This window comes from Amphibalanus amphitrite, unplaced genomic scaffold (genome assembly GCF_019059575.1).
Source record: "Amphibalanus amphitrite isolate SeventyFive unplaced genomic scaffold, NRLGWU_Aamphi_draft 000174F_arrow, whole genome shotgun sequence".
Taxonomy (NCBI): domain Eukaryota; kingdom Metazoa; phylum Arthropoda; class Thecostraca; order Balanomorpha; family Balanidae; genus Amphibalanus; species Amphibalanus amphitrite.
In genome coordinates, this window is record NW_024881669.1 from 122034 (window position 1) to 141363 (window position 19330).

Sequence of the window (19330 nt, forward strand, 5' to 3'; positions counted from 1 at the left end):
CACTGACTGGTCGTTCGGTGTGTGGCCGCAGGACGAGACACCGCTGTTCCAGGCGGCACGCGAGGGCTCCTACCAGGCCTGCAAGCTGCTGCTGGATCACTACGCCAACCGAGACATCACGGACCATATGGACCGGCTGCCGCGTGACGTGGCGGCTGAGCGGCTGCACCACGACATCGTGCGGCTACTGGACGAGCACGTCACTATGAGCCCGCAGGTGGGTGACCGGGAGCCCGCGGGCTGGTGGCGGACAGGGCGCCATGGGCTGTGGGAAAATGGGGCGCTGTTGTATCGCTGTTTTCTTAGCAGGAAAACATTATCCGAGGTCAGATGTGCTAATTTGGAAAAGGTGTGTTTGTTCATGCTTGTGATCTCTGATCTGTATAAACCTCTGTATGAACAAATATTGAAATGGAATTTTTCGTGTAATATTTTCGAGGTAAACATATATCTGTTGGATGTGCGTCCCACGCTGTGCCCTGTCTGACGCCGTTCGACCCTGTCTGACGCCGTTGTTCTCTGCCGTCTCCAGCAGATGCCCAGCGCTCAGTCCTTCGGCTCGGCCTCACAGGCCGACATGTCTTCCCTGATGAAGAAGCCCAAGAAGCGACCCCGCGCGGCGCTGCCGCCGCCGCAGTCGCAGGGCGCTGCCGGCGGCTCGGCCGACGACGAGCGCAAGGCGCGCACGGCCAGCATGAAGCGCAAGAAGGCCGACCAGCTGGAGCAGCTGTCGCCCGAGATGCTGGAGGACGCGCTCGACACGGCCATGTACGCCAACGTGGCGTCGCTGTCGCAGCACTACGACATGCGGATACCCAACAAACCGCCGCCGCCGTATGAGGACTGCGTCAAGTCGGCCGCCAGCATGCAGAGCCTGCGCGGCGCGGGCATGGAGGCAGCCGGCGGCGCGCAGCAGCCCTTCTTCCACCCGCGACAGAAGTCGATGCCGGCCGCCGTCGGCATGAGCCCGGAGGGATACCTGCAGCACATGCAGCAGCAACAGGAGCCGCCGCAGCCGGCGCCGCGGCAGCACACTCTGCCGCACGGCCAGCAGCAGCAGCAGGGCTACCCGGGCCTGCAGCAGATGTCGCCCGGCACGTTCATGCCGTCGCCGCAGAGCAGTAACTACTCGCCGTCACCGCCGGGCGCGCTCTCGCCCCAGGCCCTCTCGCCGTGCAAGCAGCGGCCGGTGATGGCGCTTTCGCCCACCCACATGGCGGCGATACGCGGCGCGGCGCGCGTCAACGGCCACCAGCAGTACGCGTACGACGCCGGCGCCTACGGCCAGGCCGAGTTCACACAGTTGGCGTGCGGCGGCCCGCAGCAGCAGCAGCAGCAGCCGCAGCAGCAGCACATGTACCCGCACTACCCGACGCCGCCGTCGCAGCACTCGCTGGGCGGCGAGCACGTGCAGCTGTCGCCGGACCACTACCCGACGCCGAGCCCCGACTCTCCGGGCCAGTGGTCGACGAGCAGCCCGCACTCGGCCGGCGGCTGGTCGGACGGCGTGTGCTCGCCGCCGGGCGCGCAGCCCAAGCCGCCGGCGCCGCCGCCACCGCAGCATCATCAGCCCGTCGGCGAGGGCGTCTATATCTAGCGGCGCGCCGCGCCTCAGCCAGCGACTGGTGTTTCGTAAAGTGCAAAGACAGTGGAGTGCGGGCGTGCCGTTGAGTGTACATAGACACTAGGACAGCCAACTGTGTATCATACGCGAATATTATTGTGCGGGGTTGGGGTGGGGGCGGGCGGGGGCAGCGTGAGGTGAGCAGACGAGACTCCGGTGTCGGCGACCACGGGCGCCGCGCTCGCCGGCCGCCGCTCGGTCGCGCCAAATTCGGCGCGACTGCCAAAATGGGTGTGCTGCGCGTCGGTTTCCAGCTTCGGAGCAGTATCTGATGTGATTTTGAATGGATCTCACCACTCGTTGCTCACCATGCTAGGGGACCATACCGATTTGTACATGAAGAACGCAGTGGTTCCGAGCCACAGAGAAGCGCGCGGTGACTCACCGTGTATTTATGTAGCTAAGAATCGCATTTGTTACTAAAGAAAGTCCTCGGAATTTAGTGCGAAAAATGTTGGCGACCACGCGTTTCACTATCGCCGACATTTAGCCTTCTTGTACAAATGTTTACGTTGCGACGAAGGTGAGCTCTGAACGGCGCATTCCGTGCCTTTAAACGTGTTTTATAAATCGACCAGCTTGTGGCGATCCGTTTTTAGACGCTACTTCCCCTGAGGTGTTTGTTTGTGTGTGTGCGCGGGTGTGTTGGGGCGTTGTCGCCGCCGGCCGCAGTGTGTTGCTGCTGCTCCGCCCTCGGCCCTCCGCGCCGAGAGGCGCCATCTCCATTGCGGCCGGTGCATACGGAAACGAGCGTTTGGTTCTTTGGTAGCATGTACTTCCCGGCGCCGCGTCGTCATGCTGCATTTGCCCGATGTATTTTGTAAAGACAATATAACTTAGCGTCGAAATTGGTCTTTTTCTGGTCTACTCTAAGCATTTTTTTTTTAGAACAGCTAGTTTTATTAAGGGATGCTAAATGTCCAAACGTTCTATATGGTACGCAGTTGCATACCAACACCGGTTTTTGAAGCGCGACTCGCTTCCATTTATCCGCCTAGGCACCAAAATAAACTTCAAGGATCTTAACGCGAAAACAATTATGCTTGTCACACGACCCATTGTCCTCGCACAGGCTGCATCTGAAACTCGTTTCGTTATCAACTGTTCCATGACAAGTAACTTCAAACGTGATCCAGTCACTTGTTAGTAGATGTTAGAGTCACATGCTAGTAGGATGTCTTGGGACGACGAACGAGCAAGCGAGACAGTGAGCCGGGAGTTCTACACGCGCAAAAGAACGATGCGAAATGCGAGACCTCCAACTGACATGTGCGGGACACCTCTGGCCGATCTAAACCGCGTACCAATCGTCGGCTGTCCCTAAACCTATCTTCTTAGATAGGCTCTAGTCTATCACGTGCTGGCATAAGCCAAAATCACTTTTCTGGCCTGGAGTGGTTTCGAAAATATGGTCGCATGTATAAGATCATTTGGGTCACGGTTATAACATTTTCAGAGGTGTATAATTGATTACATCCAGGGTTGGAAATTTCGTCGCGATACTTTGCTTTTTACGCGGTTTATTCGTGAAAAATACTGTTCGATTCCACCCCCCCCCCCCCCCCCCTAATAAGAGATGGATCGGTCTGAAGCAGAAGGCCGGTTGTTGATCGGTCGAGCGGTTGCCAAGATACATTGCCGTAAAAAAACGTCGTGGGGCCGGATCGGGCTCCTCATAGTGACAGTTCTTGTTATACCGCAGATAAACTCGTTCGCTCGTTAAAAACTGCTAAGAATATTGGAAACATCCGAACGCTGCATCATCCTCTAAAGCGGAACAATTAAATAAAAGAGATATAACGAAATAAACAAAAATATATTTGCCAAAGGAGTAAATCACAGCTAAAACGGTTCGAAACAAACTGCATACACAAAGAGTGTAGCATTCTTGGCACTAGCGACGATTATTCGTCTCGAGACAAACGGCAGATCTATGTTTCTGTAATATAAAATATAAATGGAATATAAAAGACAGTTAACTTCCTCCAAAAACCGAGTGTATTCTCCTCTCTCCAACCATCTCCCATTCATCGTTATTTTCCATCCACGTGTCTTTGCGCGAGAGCAAATTATCAGGCATCCGTCAATCACATGAAATACGTTAACAGTGAGGCACCATCGAACACCACCCCCTGACCTTCAAGGGTCACTCACTCTGCGGTGCCGAACATCCTCTACTGCACCTAAACACCACCCCCTGACTTCCAAAGTCGCTGCGGCCTCGAACGTCACCAATATGCCAAGGAGTCGTCGCATGGCAGTCACCACTGACGATCCAAATCTGGAGCTCTGCCTGGCTTCTGTCACCATCGGACATACTCAGGCACCGTTGGATAATTAATTAACCCTGGATCTGCACCGTCTTCCCCATCTGTTCTTCGGCATCTAACCGCACCACTGAAGAATCTGGCACATCACCACGAGATAATCTTCCAAGCTCCTTCGAAGGCTTCCACAAAACTTCTTGCCGGACAGAAATCCGTTGTCACATTTACGCCACTCATGCTGAGATGACAGGCACACAGAGCGCCATCTCACTGCATAGGGTTCTCCTCGAGTACCTCCACAGGCCCAGTCACCGACACTGCGGACGGCCGAGTGGGCGCCCAGCTGCACTCGTCGCCGCTGTAGAACTAGAAGCGTGTGTTCGTCGAGGCTGCCGCCGTTCGCTGCGGGCTCACCCTCGACTCACAGGCTTTGAAGTCATGCTCTTCTCGAAGCCAGAATCCACCGAGGTTCGCATCCTTTCCCATGTCTTTTATTTCCCTTGCAACAATCATCCACTATTCCGTTCGTATCGATCGTGTCGTTATACTCGTCATGGTGATCGTTAGCTTTACGTTTCTTTAGAGCCATTTTACCATCCGTATATACAAGGAAAAAGGCCGAAATAGCTTGTAATATAAAATATAAATGGAATATAAAAGACAGTTAACTTCCTCCAAAAACCGAGTGTATTCTCCTCTCTCCAACCATCTCCCATTCATCGTTATTTTCCATCCACGTGTCTTTGCGCGAGAGCAAATTATCAGGCATCCGTCAATCACATGAAATACGTTAACAGTGAGGCACCATCGAACAGTTTCCCCACTAACTAGGTGCGACACACAATAGCCACAGCTTCCTCACATCTAAATTCCACATGACTGTCACATCTGACTGAGAGTTGAGCACAGACCGCCAGCACAGGCGTCCGGCGGCCAGTGTGCCGTCAGTTGAGCCCGCGCGCCGATAGCCGATCCCACCGCCCAGACTGATTGCCGTCACTCGGCGCCAAACTTGGCCATTTTGTTGTTGAGCGGTCCCTTCATGAACCGGTCGCTGGCCATGTAAGCTTTGATGGGTTCCAGCTCCTCGAAGCGCTTCATGAACTTGGTGAGGTTGTCGTGCGCCTCAACCAGCGTGGCATCCAGCAGTTTGTGCTGGTCCAGCAGCTCGTACATGACGAAATCGACCACCGTCAGCTGACGGGGCAGGGAACACGGTCAGAGCCCAGAGGGAACACGGTCAGAGGGAACACGGTCAGAGCCCAGAGGGAACGCGGTCAGCTGACGGTCAGCGGAAACACGGTCAGCTGCTGGAGGGGTAGGGAACACGGTCAGCGGAAACACGGTCAGCTGGCGAGGGAGGGAACACAGTCAGAGGGAACACGGTCAGAAGAAACGCGGTCCGAGAGAACACGGTCAGCTGGCGGGGGAACACTGTCAGCAGGCTGGAGAAGGAACGCGGTCAGAGAACACGGTCAGCCAACACTATATGCGATATGCATAGGCAACGGAGTACCGACACTCGCAATTACCCTATCGTGGACCGGCAGTTCGAAACACAGAAACGACGAACCTACTGGCTTTCGGCTCTGATCCACATGCAGAAAGAAGTTCTGGTATAAAGTATCTATGCTTGCTCATCTGTGCGTTCTAATTCGACAGCATGCCCGTTGTCTATTATCTGTCAGCCGTTTCGTGCCAGCGACACGCATCAATTCGTGATGCAGCATTATTTCAGCCCCCATATGCAATGGTCACAAAGTGCTGGTCACTTTCGTCAATGGAGGTCATCATGGTCTGCCTGCTCTGAGCCAATCGCTCAAACACTCACAAACAATCACAAAGAGTGAACAGAAAGTATCATACACGACGAATTACAGTGGCGGACCACGTGAACCTCATTTTGATCATCTAACTGTATACATTCACGATGAATTCGAACCCGTTACCACGATTTGGTCATTGACCATCACACACAAACAAATGGGGATTAATCAGACAATATTTGCCAGTCATCCTGACTGTCATGACGGCCGCAGCTGGCATCAATTGGGGCTAATTTTATTGACACTAGGAGCGACCAGCAGGGAGTCAATGAGGAGGTATTCGGTCTAATTGTCCTTAGCGAAAACTAAAACAGCAACGAGAGGCACATTAGCCCGGTCAATGGGCACATTCAGCGATTGCCCGACGATGTGCAGGTGCAACCTCCAGACTTCGTAAATGTCCGAGATTCTGCTACGAAATAACGTGGCTAATTAGGCAGACAGAAAGCCGGCCTTAGCCTAAGGGCGAACTCACGTTCTCTCCGGCGAACCACTGTCTGTCTCCGAGAAACTTGGAGAACTTGGCGATCACGTCCTTGACCGACTTCAGGTAGCCTTCCTTCATGTCGTCCTGCAAAGGAAGGAGATCGGAAACCCGGTCAAACTTTGGAATACACACTCCTTTACCGCTTGCGAGCTGTTATACTTGCATACAAGTTCGAAATTTGACGCGCTTTTTGTAATAAGCTGTAAATCATGTGCTGCTCCGGGCAGGTAAATTTCCGTGAAATGTTAACCTATATCTAAATGATGCTTTATGTAACCAACTTCATCGATAGATCACCAACGAACCGCATAAAAATATTGGTTATTCCCTGTATCCACACGAAACAAATCTACCTCACATATCCCAGATGTAATCAGCCGTAATCGAGAAGATTGACATTTTAAATCGATATTGACATCCATCTCCGCTGATCTCTCCTCGTTATGTCTATTGTTCCGAAAAACGTCTCTCAGAGCTGAGACAAGCTGTCTCGCCTCCCCGGCCAACTCACAAAGTTGGGATTGTAGCAGAGGCGCACCCAGCCGTTGCGGAAGTCCATCGCCTGGTTCTCCATGATGTCGACGCGGACACGCTCCTGCTCCGTCTTGCCGAGCAGGTCGTGCTTGCGGCCGATGTAGCGCATGATGGCATTGCTCTGGGTGACGCCCACGTCGCCGTCCATCAGGTAGGGCAGCTGTCCGAGAACCACGCAGTCAGAGAGGGACAAACCAGGAATCAGCGGGTACAGGGACGATCAGTCTGGGGCATACGTAAGAGGCAGCACCGGCGGCCGCTAGTCAGAGTGTCTTTTGTCTCCTGACAAAAGACTTGATGAGATTGGGCCCGCTGCCGAAATCTAAGTCACACGTGGCTTCAGCACCCCTACCGATCCTGGTTTGGCCCGCGTCGAGCCTGATGAGCCGCCGTTTTACGTTACTTCATGTTCCTTCAAACGCATACAACGAAGTAGCGGACGTAGCGGGAATGGTTCGGATGTAGCGGAAACAGTTCATCAGCGGGAACGATTCGGGATGAGAACGCATAATGACGGATGAGGTCGCATCCCAGCCAGCAATTCGCTTGGGCTGAACTGTGGCAAACGTTGGGCAGCTTGGGCTTAGCTTGGGTTTGCCCACTTTGATCAAAACCAATGCATTTTTTACTAGGGCTGAGCTGGGGCATGCCGCAGCTATGCCCAAGTGCGGATAGCAGTAGCTCAGCCCGACATCTGCCCGCGCATCCAAAACAGGCTTAACTTGGGCGGAGCGCGGGCTGATCAAGCTGGCTGTGTCCTTCGGCTAATTGGAGTAAAGCCGGAGCTTAGCCATACTTGTTCGGCTGTTCGCGCATGCGCAGCTCTGCGCCAATCATGTGCAGCGTTTGTGACAGTCTGTGCGCTGTGCGACGAAACGACACACCGGTGTTGGGGTATTTGGTGGTTGATGTTTGGGCGCGTGTGACAGCGCGAAGAAGGGATAGTGCTCACTGCTCTTATCACGTGGACTGGCATGGAGTTTTACGGTAGGTAAGTGTATTGAATGGTGCGCTTGATCGTATGTAAACGTCATGATTTTGACTGAGTTTCACGCCATCAAACATGAAGCTGAATAGCTGTTCAGCCTGGCGATTTATACCCTCGCTCAGAAAAGCCGCATTCCGTGCCTTCATATCTTTGTGAAATACCAGCACTTCTGAACCAGGAAAATGAAATACAAAACACAAATATTTATCTACTTATCACCGAGCACGCTCATTCTCTGTCCGCGTTGAAAATCGAATGATCATTTTATACGGATCAGTGAGAAGTGCTTTTACAGTATTAATGCAACAATAAGTTATTTTTCAAGCAAACATGCAATGTAAATTAAACCAATTAATCTCTTTTTCAGGTACGTACCATTAGAGCAAATGGTTCCAAAAAAAAAAAAATGGAATAGTTATACAAACCAGGACCGGGTGGACGCCGCAGTCGCCCTCGCCAAGTGGTTTAGCGGAAACTGCCTGCTTATAATTAAGTAGGTAGGTATACCTACATTATACTGAAACTGCGCCGAAAGCTGGCCGACCACCTACTGCAGATGTGTATATGTGTGGAGGAGCCAGACGCTTCCAAAGCTCCCATTCACCAGAGTAAAATTCCTTATAAACGATTGTTTGCTAATTGCTTTATGTCTTATGAGCGATTACTTGCTGTCCTTTATGCTTTCGGTTGAGTGTTCAACCAAGTATTATGAACGGGGAAGGAGGCTAGCGGGCCTTTGATTGTTTTATAGTTTTGATGGCGCTTTTTCATGACTCATGTCATATTATTGCTGCAGTTTGCACTCCACTGTTTCATGTATTTGTGTTTCATTTGAGTGTCTGTAGTCGTTTATAATATACATTCACTATCAAAGTCAACCACTACTTTCCTTTCGCAATGCTCGATGACCGGTTAACCCGGCAGTTGCTGGGGTATTTCGCCACCCACCGTTTGCTGGGGGGGGGGGGGGGCGTTAAACGCCCCCAGCCGATAACTCGAGAACCAATAGGCGCAGCGAAACGCACGAGGCGGCAAACGAAAGAACGCGACGAGACGCTTCAGATGAGTACTTTAAAGTTGAATTTTGAGGTCACAGGTCAGGTCAAGGTCAGGTCAAACACCTGAAATCGGGCTTTCAGTAGCATGGACTTCAGGACTTCGCAATGGGCGCCTCTCGTCATAAACTCTGTCAAAACGGTGCACAATCCATCATATAAGGCCTACAAGAGTGTCAGCTCCATGCAGGGGTCAGTCAAGCATAGGTCAGGGTCAAGGTCAGGTCAACCGGGCAGGCACATATCCCCGAAAATAAAAACTGATATTCGCAGCCTGTGACACATGTTTTATGGGTAATTTGGGGCGTAGAACACGATGGTGACATTCATTTTATCATATGTGTACGTGTTTGGCTAAAAAAGTTCAATTTAAGAAATTCATGTATCATGGTCGTGAAGTAGTCACGAGAAATTGCCAAGATTCAGTTCAAGATTTTGGAAAATGCGGAACGATAATCAATAATCGAAGATAGCCATTTGATTCTCCATGGTATTGGCAGTCTAATGGCGTTTACGGCATGTCTATATGTTTATTCTGTGATTTTATATGATTTTTTGAACATATGCCGTTTTTGGTCGAAAACTCAGAAATCATGATGCACTAAAACCTCGATATCTCAAACATTTTCCGACCGATTTTTTTGAAACTTTGTCACAATAAACTTCAGTTAATTCCCTACAGGTACCCAAAATTTGGCGCGCCTGCGGCGCGCCGTTTTTATGCTATGGCCCGGCGAAAAAAGTGGGGGCGTTTAACGCCCCCCCCCCCCCCCCAGCAACTCGCGGGTTAACAGAGCATATGAGTGACCGTAACAATTTTAAATATGCATTGAAACCGCACAACCTGCTGAAAGTGCATTGGCTGCTCCTTGCTACTTGATCCAGTGTGAAGCAAATGCAAGATGAAGTCAAGTCGAGACTTGAGAAAACAGGAGCCGTCACTCGAGCCGATTAAGTCGGGATAGACAGGGCACACAGAGTGGGCTTGCCGGAGTTCAGCCCGCTCGGGCCCAGAGTAATCTCCATTATATAAATGGATTCACTGCTCGGGCTTAAATCGGGCTAACGCCAATCGTCGCTCAACTAGGGCTAAACTACGGCTGTCCGGAGCTCGCAGAGCGGGCATACCTCCGGCAGAGCATGGGCTTTAGTCGGCGTTTTTGTGTCATACGCCGACTTTAGCCCAAGCCCTAGCCGACTTTAGCCCGACTAAAAATCTCGGGCAATCCGCACTTGAGCCTGCTTGGGCCCGGAGCAAAATTGCTGGCTGGGATATTGACCTGACGTCGATAGTTGGTTGGGCCCTAGGGTTCAGCGCATTTATAGACACTGCGGTTGATCGGACATGTCAGTTGCTTGCCATTAGGGGTACCTACTGGAAATCGATAAAAGCAACTCTGACCACTTTGGAGTTCTATAGCCTTGGCCACCCCATCTGAAGCGGACAAACGGAACAGAACTGTCCGCACGAACGCACGATCTCTCCCGATTAACGTAAAGGCAGCGACAATTTTACATGAACTTGATTTGGGAGGACCCAGATTTGACCTCGGGTGGTAAAGTTGGGTACCATTAGATTCATCACTTCCTGAAGAATCTGTTAGCTTTTCATTAAAAGCTTTATCTCAATTGCAAACAGAAGAACTCAGCAGCCACCATCCCCATCCATTATGGAGTGGTGAAATGGCAAGTGCAGGCAGGAACTAAGGGGTTCATGGACAGGCCTAAGGCATTTACAGCAGGCCAGGCCCCTCAGCACTACTTGGTTGAGTCTTATATTGGGCCCCATCACATTTTGAAAGGGCTGTTTTGGAACCTATATGCTCTGGTTTGGACAGTGCTGGTCAACACTGCACAACATTTGCAATCCATAGTGTGATGTGACCCAATCAAAGCCAACTGTACATAGGTACTTACATTGGGGAAGTCCAGCTTCAGTTTTTCTTTGATATCAAACCAGCATGACTTGTCATAGTCTGGGGCAGGGCCACACTCAAACTTCTTGTCTTCATATTTCTCCCCCGTGTACTCCAACAAAAGGCGAATTGGCTGGGCGAGCTGAAAAATAGACAGGTTATTATTATCATTATTGTTCCAGAATATTCTGCAAACTGGATTGTTTCAAAACATGAAAACTTCATTTGGGAAATTCTTGGAAATGCATGGTACAATTAGGAAAGACAAAATGCAAATAAAATAAAAGCATGCATGAAGTTGAGACTGTTGAGAGACAACATACATGGAGCCACCATGATTGTGATAAGAGAAAATGTGACATATCAGATATTCAGCAAATTAATCATAAGAATCAAGGGTAAATAATAACAATAGGTCCAGAATCCTGTTACTAGCCATCACACACCACAGCCTACAATTTGCATAAGGAAAGAGCCCGATTGTCTTCATACCATTCAACAAATCTTCACAAATCACATCACCCAGCAAAGAGCAGCTCAAAATAGCCCCCTCCCCCCAAACAATGCTTGCAGAAGAAAGAACGAAAGTGACATAAATCAGTCATTCACAGCATGAGGCCTTGGCATGAGGCTTCAGTTGGGATTCGAAAGCTGGTGTATTTGATATTGATACACATTATCACAGGGTACAAGCGGTATAATTACATACCCCACGAATATTCCAGTATGCCAGCTCCATCTCCTAAAGTTATCGCAAGTGCCACCACCAGTGAAGAACGTAAGACTTCTAGTGAAATGCTGAAAAAGACTGTGAGAAGGCAACCGGCTCGTCCGCTTTTCCCGCCTCCGCGACCACGCCGGCTCGGGGTTGGCCTTGAACATGAGCGGCGTCACCTCCGGTCGCCCAATCACAGCGCTGTTGGCACCCGGCCGCCGACCCTCCCCTTCCCCCACCGCCGGCCGTCAGCCCGCCCCTCCCCCTCCTACAGGACCGGCCGACCGGCGAAACCCTGGGAACGGGAGCGGACGGAGGTGGGGGGGGGGGGGGGGGGGCGACGCTGGGGAGGAGAGGGGGGACGTGAGACAGAAGGGACATGGCGATTGGCGAAACTTGGGCGAAACACTGAACGCTGAAGCAGGCTGTCATACCTGTCGTACCAATGAAGCTTGTCATAATAACCTTGCGTTTTACCTCACCTGATCCAGACACGCTTGTCAGTAAACAGGCTACCTAAGGAGAGAGTAACACCTGGTTTAGAGCTTTGGTGAAAATTGAAATGCCATTCTGATTCACAGGTAGGCCGCCCGTGCTGTCACACACAGCCACACCCTGGGAATGAGGCACGGGCCGGGAAAGACACGAGAAAGAGACACTCGTTACGTCTAAACAATATATTTCCTCGGTGACCGGCTGGATACACGGACACACGTCACATAAATACACTCTGTCGACGAACATCACAATCACTACGGCAGTTCGGACAGCGGCTCCCGTGTAAAACGAGGGAGCTCAGTTGCTACAGCTGATCACGCCAGTAAGCGGCTGCGACGGACGCCGCCCCAGGCACCGGGTTTGGCCGCGGGTCGCACGGGTCGTTTGGCAAAACATGAGCGGCTGGTGCGGGTACACGTCGGGTGACGTGACTACGCCTTTCTCCCGCCTTTGCAATAGCACGGCGTCCGCGGCTCCCCACCAGACAGCGCGAGTCGCCGCACATTTCGGTGGCCCTCTTGACCGAGTCAAAGTCAAGTCATCGTGACGAATACGATCCAGGAATAGAGTCCGATCTTGATGCGACGACAGCGGTCACCGAGCACAGTGGCCGCCCGCGTTACCGGTGAACCCACCGATTCCCCTCAGCCGGTGAGGAGTGCGACCTCACGCCCGCCTCGCGACCTCGATATGCTGCCTGATCTCCGCCACCGGCGGGCAGTTTTAGCGCCCCTAGCCGCCGTACTGTTACGACTGCCGTCCTGATACAGGTGGCAGCACTGCTGCCGATAAATGCTGCCGCCATTCCGCGTCCTAGCTTGCCAAGTCTTGTGCATCACCTACCGTCGACCTTTCCAGCTTTCAGACATCATCACTCACACAGTGTGACCTTATCATTTGTGCCGCTACGGTCTCTCATCCCTGCCCATTCGCCCGGCTGCACTGTCTCCGACGCTCCGCCCCATAGGCGTCGCCAGAGATTTTCGGTTGGGGGGGCAAAATCAACTTTTGTGTCAAAACTTGCCTTTCCCCAGTCTTAAATCACTCGTTTTACATATCATTCGACGCGCAATGGTGCGAGGAATCCCATGGTGACAAAGGTTTCCTTCTAGCTATGACATGTAATTTTTTAAAAAAAATTCGAAATTTTGAAATTTCATAACAAAACGACTGGTAGAATTATAGTGGCTGCGATTGCCGACGCACTGCAGAGGGCCCCTGTGCAGACGCTCGACGCTTATGATCATTACCTACCGATTTAGAGGTGAAAAACGCTCCATTTGATCGGATCACCCTGCTAAAACCTCCATTCACGCATGCATGCAGAGGTTTTACGTGAAATGCATAGGACTTATCCCAGCCGCCGATCGTAGCTAAGTTGGGCATTCGGCGGAGAGTGAATGTGTGAAGTGTGAATCGGAAGTAATTCATCTTTGCTCCAGTGAGAGGAAGTGTTTTGTTCAATCGAGTGTGAACAAAAGTTTCTCGTTTTTCGTGTGAAGGGAAGCGCTGCAAACGTGAACAAAAACTGTTAAACAGAACCAAAAGTTACGCACGGCATAGCGGCAAGGGATCCCTTAGAGATAGGTTTGTGACTTCCAGGCCATTTCAGGCCACTCAGGGTCAGTGCTGACTCTCAGAAGCCTGCTTAGGATCCCGGAGATCGACGTGGGTCACCTCAAATATTTACGCGTACGTGGTGCTTTAGGGCTTTCCGAGCCCAAGGTGGGGTCCTCAGAAGCCAGTGTGGGCGGCGGGCGCTAAAGACTAGGCCCAGGGTGAGCCTGGAGCCCTCGGATAGCAGTGTGAACCCTCGGGGTCTATGTCGAATCCCTAAGGACCCTACGTAGGGACAAAATAAACATGTGTTGCGGACCTCAGAGGGACACGTGAGCTGTGACCCCGCAGATGCCGGCTTGGGGTTGGCAAAGTCTGTCGCCTCAAAAATTTGGCTGAACTATCAGAGGCCAGTTAAGGTTCTCAGAAATGTTCGAAGGCTCAAAGATCCCTGTATGGGCCCTCAGAGAACATGGACACCAGTGGGGCTTTCAGAGGCCGGTTTGGGCCCTCTAAAAGCTTCTTTAGGGCTCAGTGGAGCTCCTTAGGAGCCTTTGTTTAAAGCAAGCTCATGAGCCCTGCGACACTTGTACGGTACTTGAGCCTGTCGCAGACATTTGACGAGAGTTGAGAAAGGCCCCGAAGATTTCGTTTCACGCTTTGAACGAAAATTGTGTCAGCACTCCAAAACTTATGAAAATCAGCTGTAAAATGTAATAAAGAACGAACTAGGAACATGTAATGAATCACATCATTGACATTTCCGAGTCTGGACTTGGAGTCTTGAAGATTTTGGCGACTGCGAGTCAGACTCTGGTTTGAACTGCACGCTCCAACCGAGTCTGACCTCACAGGCATTCTCAGAAAGGTACCCCCATTTTTTCCCGACTCCAAAATCTCATCGGATCTGTATCGATCTCAGGGGGTGCCCGGTCCGAGGTTGGGGGGGCAAGCTGCCCCGCTTGCCCCCCCGTGGCGACGCTAATGCTCCGCCCTCCCGTCCCCTCTCAGCCCGTCCCTCGATCTGACACCTCCGCCCCCCCCCCCCCCGCCCCTCCCGGCCCGTTCCTCCGTCCGACACCGCTCTCCGTCCTGCCGCCCCTCCACACCGCCCCAGCCGTCTCACTCGTCCCAGCGGATGTCAGCCGGCTCACTCGTCCCAGCGGATGTCAGCACGGCTCACTCGTCCCAGCGGATGTCAGCGCGGCTCACTCGTCCCGCGGATGTCAGCACGGCTCACTCGTCCCAGCGGATGTCAGCACGGCCGGCCAGCAGGTGCGTGCGCACGATGGTCTCCAGGTGCTGTCGGCGGCGCCGCTCGTCGTCCAGCCGGTCGCGCAGCTGGCGCACCTCGTCCCGGAGCTGCTGCACGCTCTCCATCAGACGCTCCTCCTGCGGGGCGGGCACGGCCGGGCCGGCGCCGGCGGCCAGCGCCGCCAGGGCGGCCGCCGCCGACACCCCGCCGCCGGAGCCGGAGCCGCCCGGCTGCTGCTGTTGCTCCTCGGGGATGGAGTGCGGCGGGTCCAGCAGCGCTGGAGCGGGGACAGCGAAAGGTGTGTGAGGTCCTTGGTACGACAGGTCCAGCAGGGATGGGGAGGAGGGTGACGGGAGATGTTCGTCACGAACTCTGGGGTTCTCCATGCCGGACCACCGGCTGTCCTAACGGAGGTATGGACAATCACACCAAAGCTACATACTGAGTACACTGGCTAGCGTACTCAGTACGCTAACCAGCGTACATAGCGTGGGTCTAAAGGCCGCACCTGCACCTCCTATCCTGTCATCCAATTAAACGCAGCAGCACAAATCTTATCAATAAAATTTAAATAATTCTCCTTGAAAGCAGTGTGAGGTGTGCTGTCAGTGTCCGGATACCAACATTCCCTAGAAGCCTACGATATGGAGGGATCGCGGGGGTCGCTGATAGCCAGAACACTCACAAGAGTTGACGGTGTGCCGCGGCTGGGAGCTGGTGCAGTAGGCCTCGATCACACGCAGAATCGTGGCGTCATCCTCGTATGAACGGTCATCGCCTGCTGACAAAAATAACAGACTCATATACTGAACAAATCGCCCAACTGAACAACTCGTCGGACTCTGAACCGATCACACAGACGTCTCACCGTATAAATCACATACTGCGCACCGACACTAAACAAATCACATTCAGTTCTCACTGCAGACAAATCACACCCTGTTCTCAGTGCAGACAAATCATCCCCATCCCACGCCAGAATAAATCCCGCCGGGGTCGGCGCCGTCGGTGCCAAACGGTTGGCCGACGGCCGTGTCCCAAAGTGGCGACATCAAACAAATGGGGGCCCAGAGGCCAGATGTCTCCAACAGCGTCACGTCCAGACGCGACGGTTATACCGATGCCATGGACGGCTCCCAAAAGCAGCGACGATCAGTCGGCGGCGGCAGATCCAAACCGGCGTCAGTCATGGCTCTATTCAGTACCCACAGCCGTATGGAGGCATGGTACCGATAGTAATAAAGCACACAGGGATGCACGCACACACCACTCACGTACTGTTTCCGCGAGAGAGCGCGAAGAGCGTCGCCACCTACAATATACCTACCTCGCTTCTTGTACTTGTAGACCATGTTCCTGCTGCTCTTTCGGTTGGTATCCTCCCGTCCGAGCGCCAGGCAGGGCCGCAGCGGCGGCGAGGGTCGCAGGCAGGCCGCCGTCCAGGGTCGCAGCGGGCCGGGCGCACTCGAGACACCCACCTCGCTGACGGGCGCGTGGTGCGGCGGTGGCGGCGGAGCCACCTGGGGCGACCACCGGGCGGAGGTCAGACGCGGGCACACGAGTGCTGGTCAGCGAGAACCATGTGACGTGATGTTATAAAGCTCTGATAAACTTTGGGAAATTATCCAGAGGTGTCGACTGCTGACGGCAGACGTTTGTCAAGCAGTGCATTAATCCACTTGAAATGTGGTATAAGAAATGATACCGTAGCAGCGCACTGGTAACTGTTTTGTCCTAAAACTATGTAGTAAAGTAAACCAATTATGCACAATATGTCAACCCCAAAACAAAAGCAGACAAACGGTTACTGTTAACCACAAAGTAAGGGCTAAGCGCTGTTCAGTACAATGATGGCTACTGACAACGAGCTGATGTTAGCCACGCCAGGTAATAAGAGTGCAGTGAGAAGGGAAACAGCAGCAAGTCGGCACAAAACAGATCTACACACTAAACCAAAGCCACTACACACGCTAATTCAATATAAAACATCGATACGGAGGGCCTGCTCAAACAAGCGAAACTACACCAAATATGAGACATCAAAAGACGACAGGTCAGCCGCTAGAGGGTATCGCACACAGCGGTGAGCCGGCGGTAGCTAATGGCCGGGCCAGCGCGCGTTCTGAGGCGCTGTGGAGGCGGCGGCGGCGGCCGGGCGCGGCGGCACTGCCTCAGTCTGCCGTACGGAGCGTGCGGGGCGGGCAGGCGGGCGGGCGAGCAGCACACCACACGGCGCAGGCAGGCAGGTTACGGCCGGCGGACGCTTGCCTCTGTCAGTGGTGGCGCGGTCGGGCGCGGCGCCGCAGGTTGGCCGGCTTGGGCGGCGGGCTGGGTCGGCGCGGCTCCGAGTCCGAGCTGGAGGCCGCCGTGACGGCCGGCCGCGGCCGGGGCGGCGGCGGCGGGCCGGCCGGCGCCTCCTCCGAGCCGCTGGAGGCCGAGCGCCACTGCTCCAGCGGCGGCGGCCGGGAGTCGGTGCCCGTGCTGGAGCGGCTGGCGGCAGAGAGCGGCGGCGCCCGGCGCGGCCCGTCGGACGGACCGGCCGGCGGCCGGCCGCTGAACGGAGACCCCACGATCGGCACGGCGCAGTCGTCGGTGCTGGAGGCCGGCTCCGACGGCGAGGACGTCTCGGCGGCGTCCTCCGTGTCCGGGCCCGGCGCCGCCACCTGGTACCGCCAGCCGCAGTAGCCGCCGGCGCTGGTGCGCACCTCGTCACCGCTCGAGCTGCCGCCGCTACTGCCCAGGCTGGGCGGCCGGTGCGGCGCCGACGGACCGACCGCGGCGGGCCGGCAGGCAGTCTCCGGAGACCGAGACACGGGCGGCGGGAGGTATGCATGCGGCGGGTACGGCGTGATGGGCGCCAGGGCCAGCGCGGCGGTCCGGCCGCGGCCGCGGGTGGCCAGCCGGTGCCGCTGCGGCGGCGGACTGCGCAGCCCGGTCCGCTCCAGTACGTCCCGCAGCCGGCGGGTGTACATCTCCAGCCGGCGGCCGGCGGCCACCTGGGCGGCCGTCTCCTCCACCAGGGTGGCGTCGTCGCCGCTGCTGCCGCCGCTGCTCCCCGAGTCGTGCGACACCACCGAGCAGCGACCCATCAGCGTCAGCGCGCGCAGACCGCCGCCCGGCTCGTCGAAGCTCGACACGGACTCTGAGGAGTAGTCGGTGGAGCGAGTGGCCGAGAGGCGCGGCAGCTGGCTGAGCGGACACCGGCGCGGCGCCGCCGCCTCCTCGGCAGCCTCCTCTGGCTCAGCCTCCTCCCCGATGGCGGCCGGGATGTCGTCGGCCACCTCTGCGCTCAGTTTGCGCGCCAGCGGCCGGTGCGCGGCGGCGGCCTCGGGGGGTGGCCGGCGCACCGGTCGGGCGGCCAGCGCCGGCAGCGGTGCCGCCGGTACCGGACCGGTCGGCGTGCGCTGCGCCGCCTCCGGCTCGCTTTGACTCGACTCACTATCCTCCGCGATGGTGGAGGGCACGCAGCGTTCGTGCAGCAGGTGAACGGGCTGGGCCAGCGGCGCCGCGCCCACCATCCTCTCCTCAGCAAACCGCGGCTGGCGCGCCGCCCCGGCCGCCGCCCGCCGGTACACTGCAGGGTCAATGGAGAGCGGCGACGGCGACAGCGGCGGACCCGAGCGGACCGACGAAGGCGACAGCGGCGGACCGGCGCGCACAGACGACGGTGACGGCGGAGGACCGGCGCGCACCGACGAAGGTGACGGCGGAGGACCGACGCGGACTGATGACGGCGACGGAGGCGGGCCCGCGCGGACCGACGACGGCGACGGCGGAGGACCTGAGCGGACCGATGACGGTGTCACGGGAGACGCCGGCGGGGTCCACTGAGCAGACGGCGGCCGAGCCGACTCTACAGGAGGTAGGGTCAGCGGCGGCGGGATCGGCGCCCGCGACTTTGGCAGACTCCCTGTCCGGCTCAGCGCCCGGGGTGAGCGCGGTTTGGGCGGAGTGGCGGGCCGCGGAGAGGGCGCCGGCCGAGGGGGGCTCGCCGCTCGGACCGGTTGTGCCTCGGGTACCGGGGCAGGAGTAAGGGTGGGCTCACTCTCACTGTCGTCCATGAAGGGAATCTCCCGACTGAGTCGGGGCGAGAGATGGCGGAGTACGGCCGGCGAATCGACAGATGTTTCCTGTTCGCCGTGTTCGTCTGGACTGTTGGTACTCGCAGGCTCTTCAAGTTCCTCAGGTTCCTCTGGCTTGGTCTCCTCTTCGACGCTCTCAGGCCGATCGGTCTCCAGAGGCACCTCGATCACACTTCTGTCTTCTAACTCTCTTAGTTTCTCGGCGCTCTCCGTCGGTTCCGGTGTCTCGGATGTCGCTGACCTACAGAGCCCTTCATCTGACGGGGGATCGTTTGGCCTCTCCTCGTCAGCTGACTCAGCACAGCCCCCCGACGGCTGTGGAACTTCCCCACCATTTCCATCTGGAGGAAGCTTTCCATCCACATCCTGATCATCCTCCCTTTCGTCTCCTCTGTTGAAGCGGTCCTCCATTGCTCCCACACCAGTAAATTCCGTAGGAGGCAGGACTAGAGGCGACTCTGGGCTCGTCCGTTCGTCCTCCGGAGAGTCCCCGCGCTGTTCCTCGACCGGAGGAGCGCGCTGCTCG

General features: G+C 55.4%; 3 protein-coding genes across 7 annotated transcripts in view; 1 reads left to right on the forward strand and 2 right to left on the reverse strand.

Moving 5' to 3' along the window:
• The window catches only part of LOC122383816 (neurogenic locus Notch protein-like), a 50194-nt gene extending 47722 nt beyond the window's left edge, over window positions 1–2472 (forward strand). The window contains exons 11-12 of the mRNA XM_043370598.1: window positions 32–217; window positions 533–2472. Coding sequence (XP_043226533.1) covers window positions 32–217; window positions 533–1597 — 1251 coding nt within the window. The 3' untranslated portion in view covers window positions 1598–2472. The remainder of the gene's footprint in view (window positions 1–31; window positions 218–532) is intronic.
• A 949-nt stretch (window positions 2473–3421) lies between these two features.
• On the reverse strand, window positions 3422–11644 carry LOC122383817 (glutathione S-transferase Mu 5-like). Of its 4 annotated transcripts, none has more exons than XR_006256901.1 (6): window positions 11407–11644; window positions 10699–10839; window positions 6716–6898; window positions 6193–6288; window positions 4711–5088; window positions 3422–3564 (listed from the first exon to the last, which is right to left on the reverse strand). XR_006256901.1 is itself a non-coding variant. In XM_043370599.1 (5 exons), exons 1-5 carry the CDS (start codon window positions 11434–11436, stop codon window positions 4888–4890), a joined length of 651 nt encoding a protein of 216 aa, XP_043226534.1. In that variant the 5' UTR covers window positions 11437–11644; the 3' UTR covers window positions 3422–4887. The 4 variants fall into 4 exon arrangements, 2 of the variants coding, with proteins under 2 accessions (XP_043226534.1, XP_043226535.1); XR_006256902.1 differs by lacking the exon at window positions 11407–11644 and adding an exon at window positions 11154–11177; XM_043370599.1 differs by having other exon boundaries at window positions 3422–5088.
• Window positions 11645–12074: 430 nt separating this feature from the next.
• LOC122383828 (rho guanine nucleotide exchange factor 7-like) overlaps window positions 12075–19330 on the reverse strand; it is a 38783-nt gene continuing 31527 nt past the window's right edge. Inside the window, exons 11-13 of one of the 2 annotated variants that reach the window (XM_043370623.1) lie at window positions 16050–16242; window positions 15408–15500; window positions 12075–14999 (exon numbers count right to left, since the gene is read on the reverse strand). In XM_043370623.1, the coding sequence (XP_043226558.1) occupies window positions 14704–14999; window positions 15408–15500; window positions 16050–16242 (582 nt within the window). In that variant the 3' untranslated portion in view covers window positions 12075–14703. Of the gene's footprint in view, window positions 15000–15407; window positions 15504–16049; window positions 16243–19330 lie in introns of both variants that reach the window. The other variant, XM_043370621.1, reaches the window with a different exon arrangement.

Coding starts and splice junctions, on each gene's coding strand:
- LOC122383817 (XM_043370599.1), bottom strand. CDS start 11,436: ATGGAGCTGGCATACTGGAATATTCGTGGG. Junction 6,289..6,715: donor TCTGCTACAATCCCAACTTT/GTGAGTTGGCCG, acceptor CTTCCTTTGCAG/GACGACATGAAGGAAGGCTA. Junction 5,089..6,192: donor AGTGGTTCGCCGGAGAGAAC/GTGAGTTCGCCC, acceptor CTGCCCCGTCAG/CTGACGGTGGTCGATTTCGT.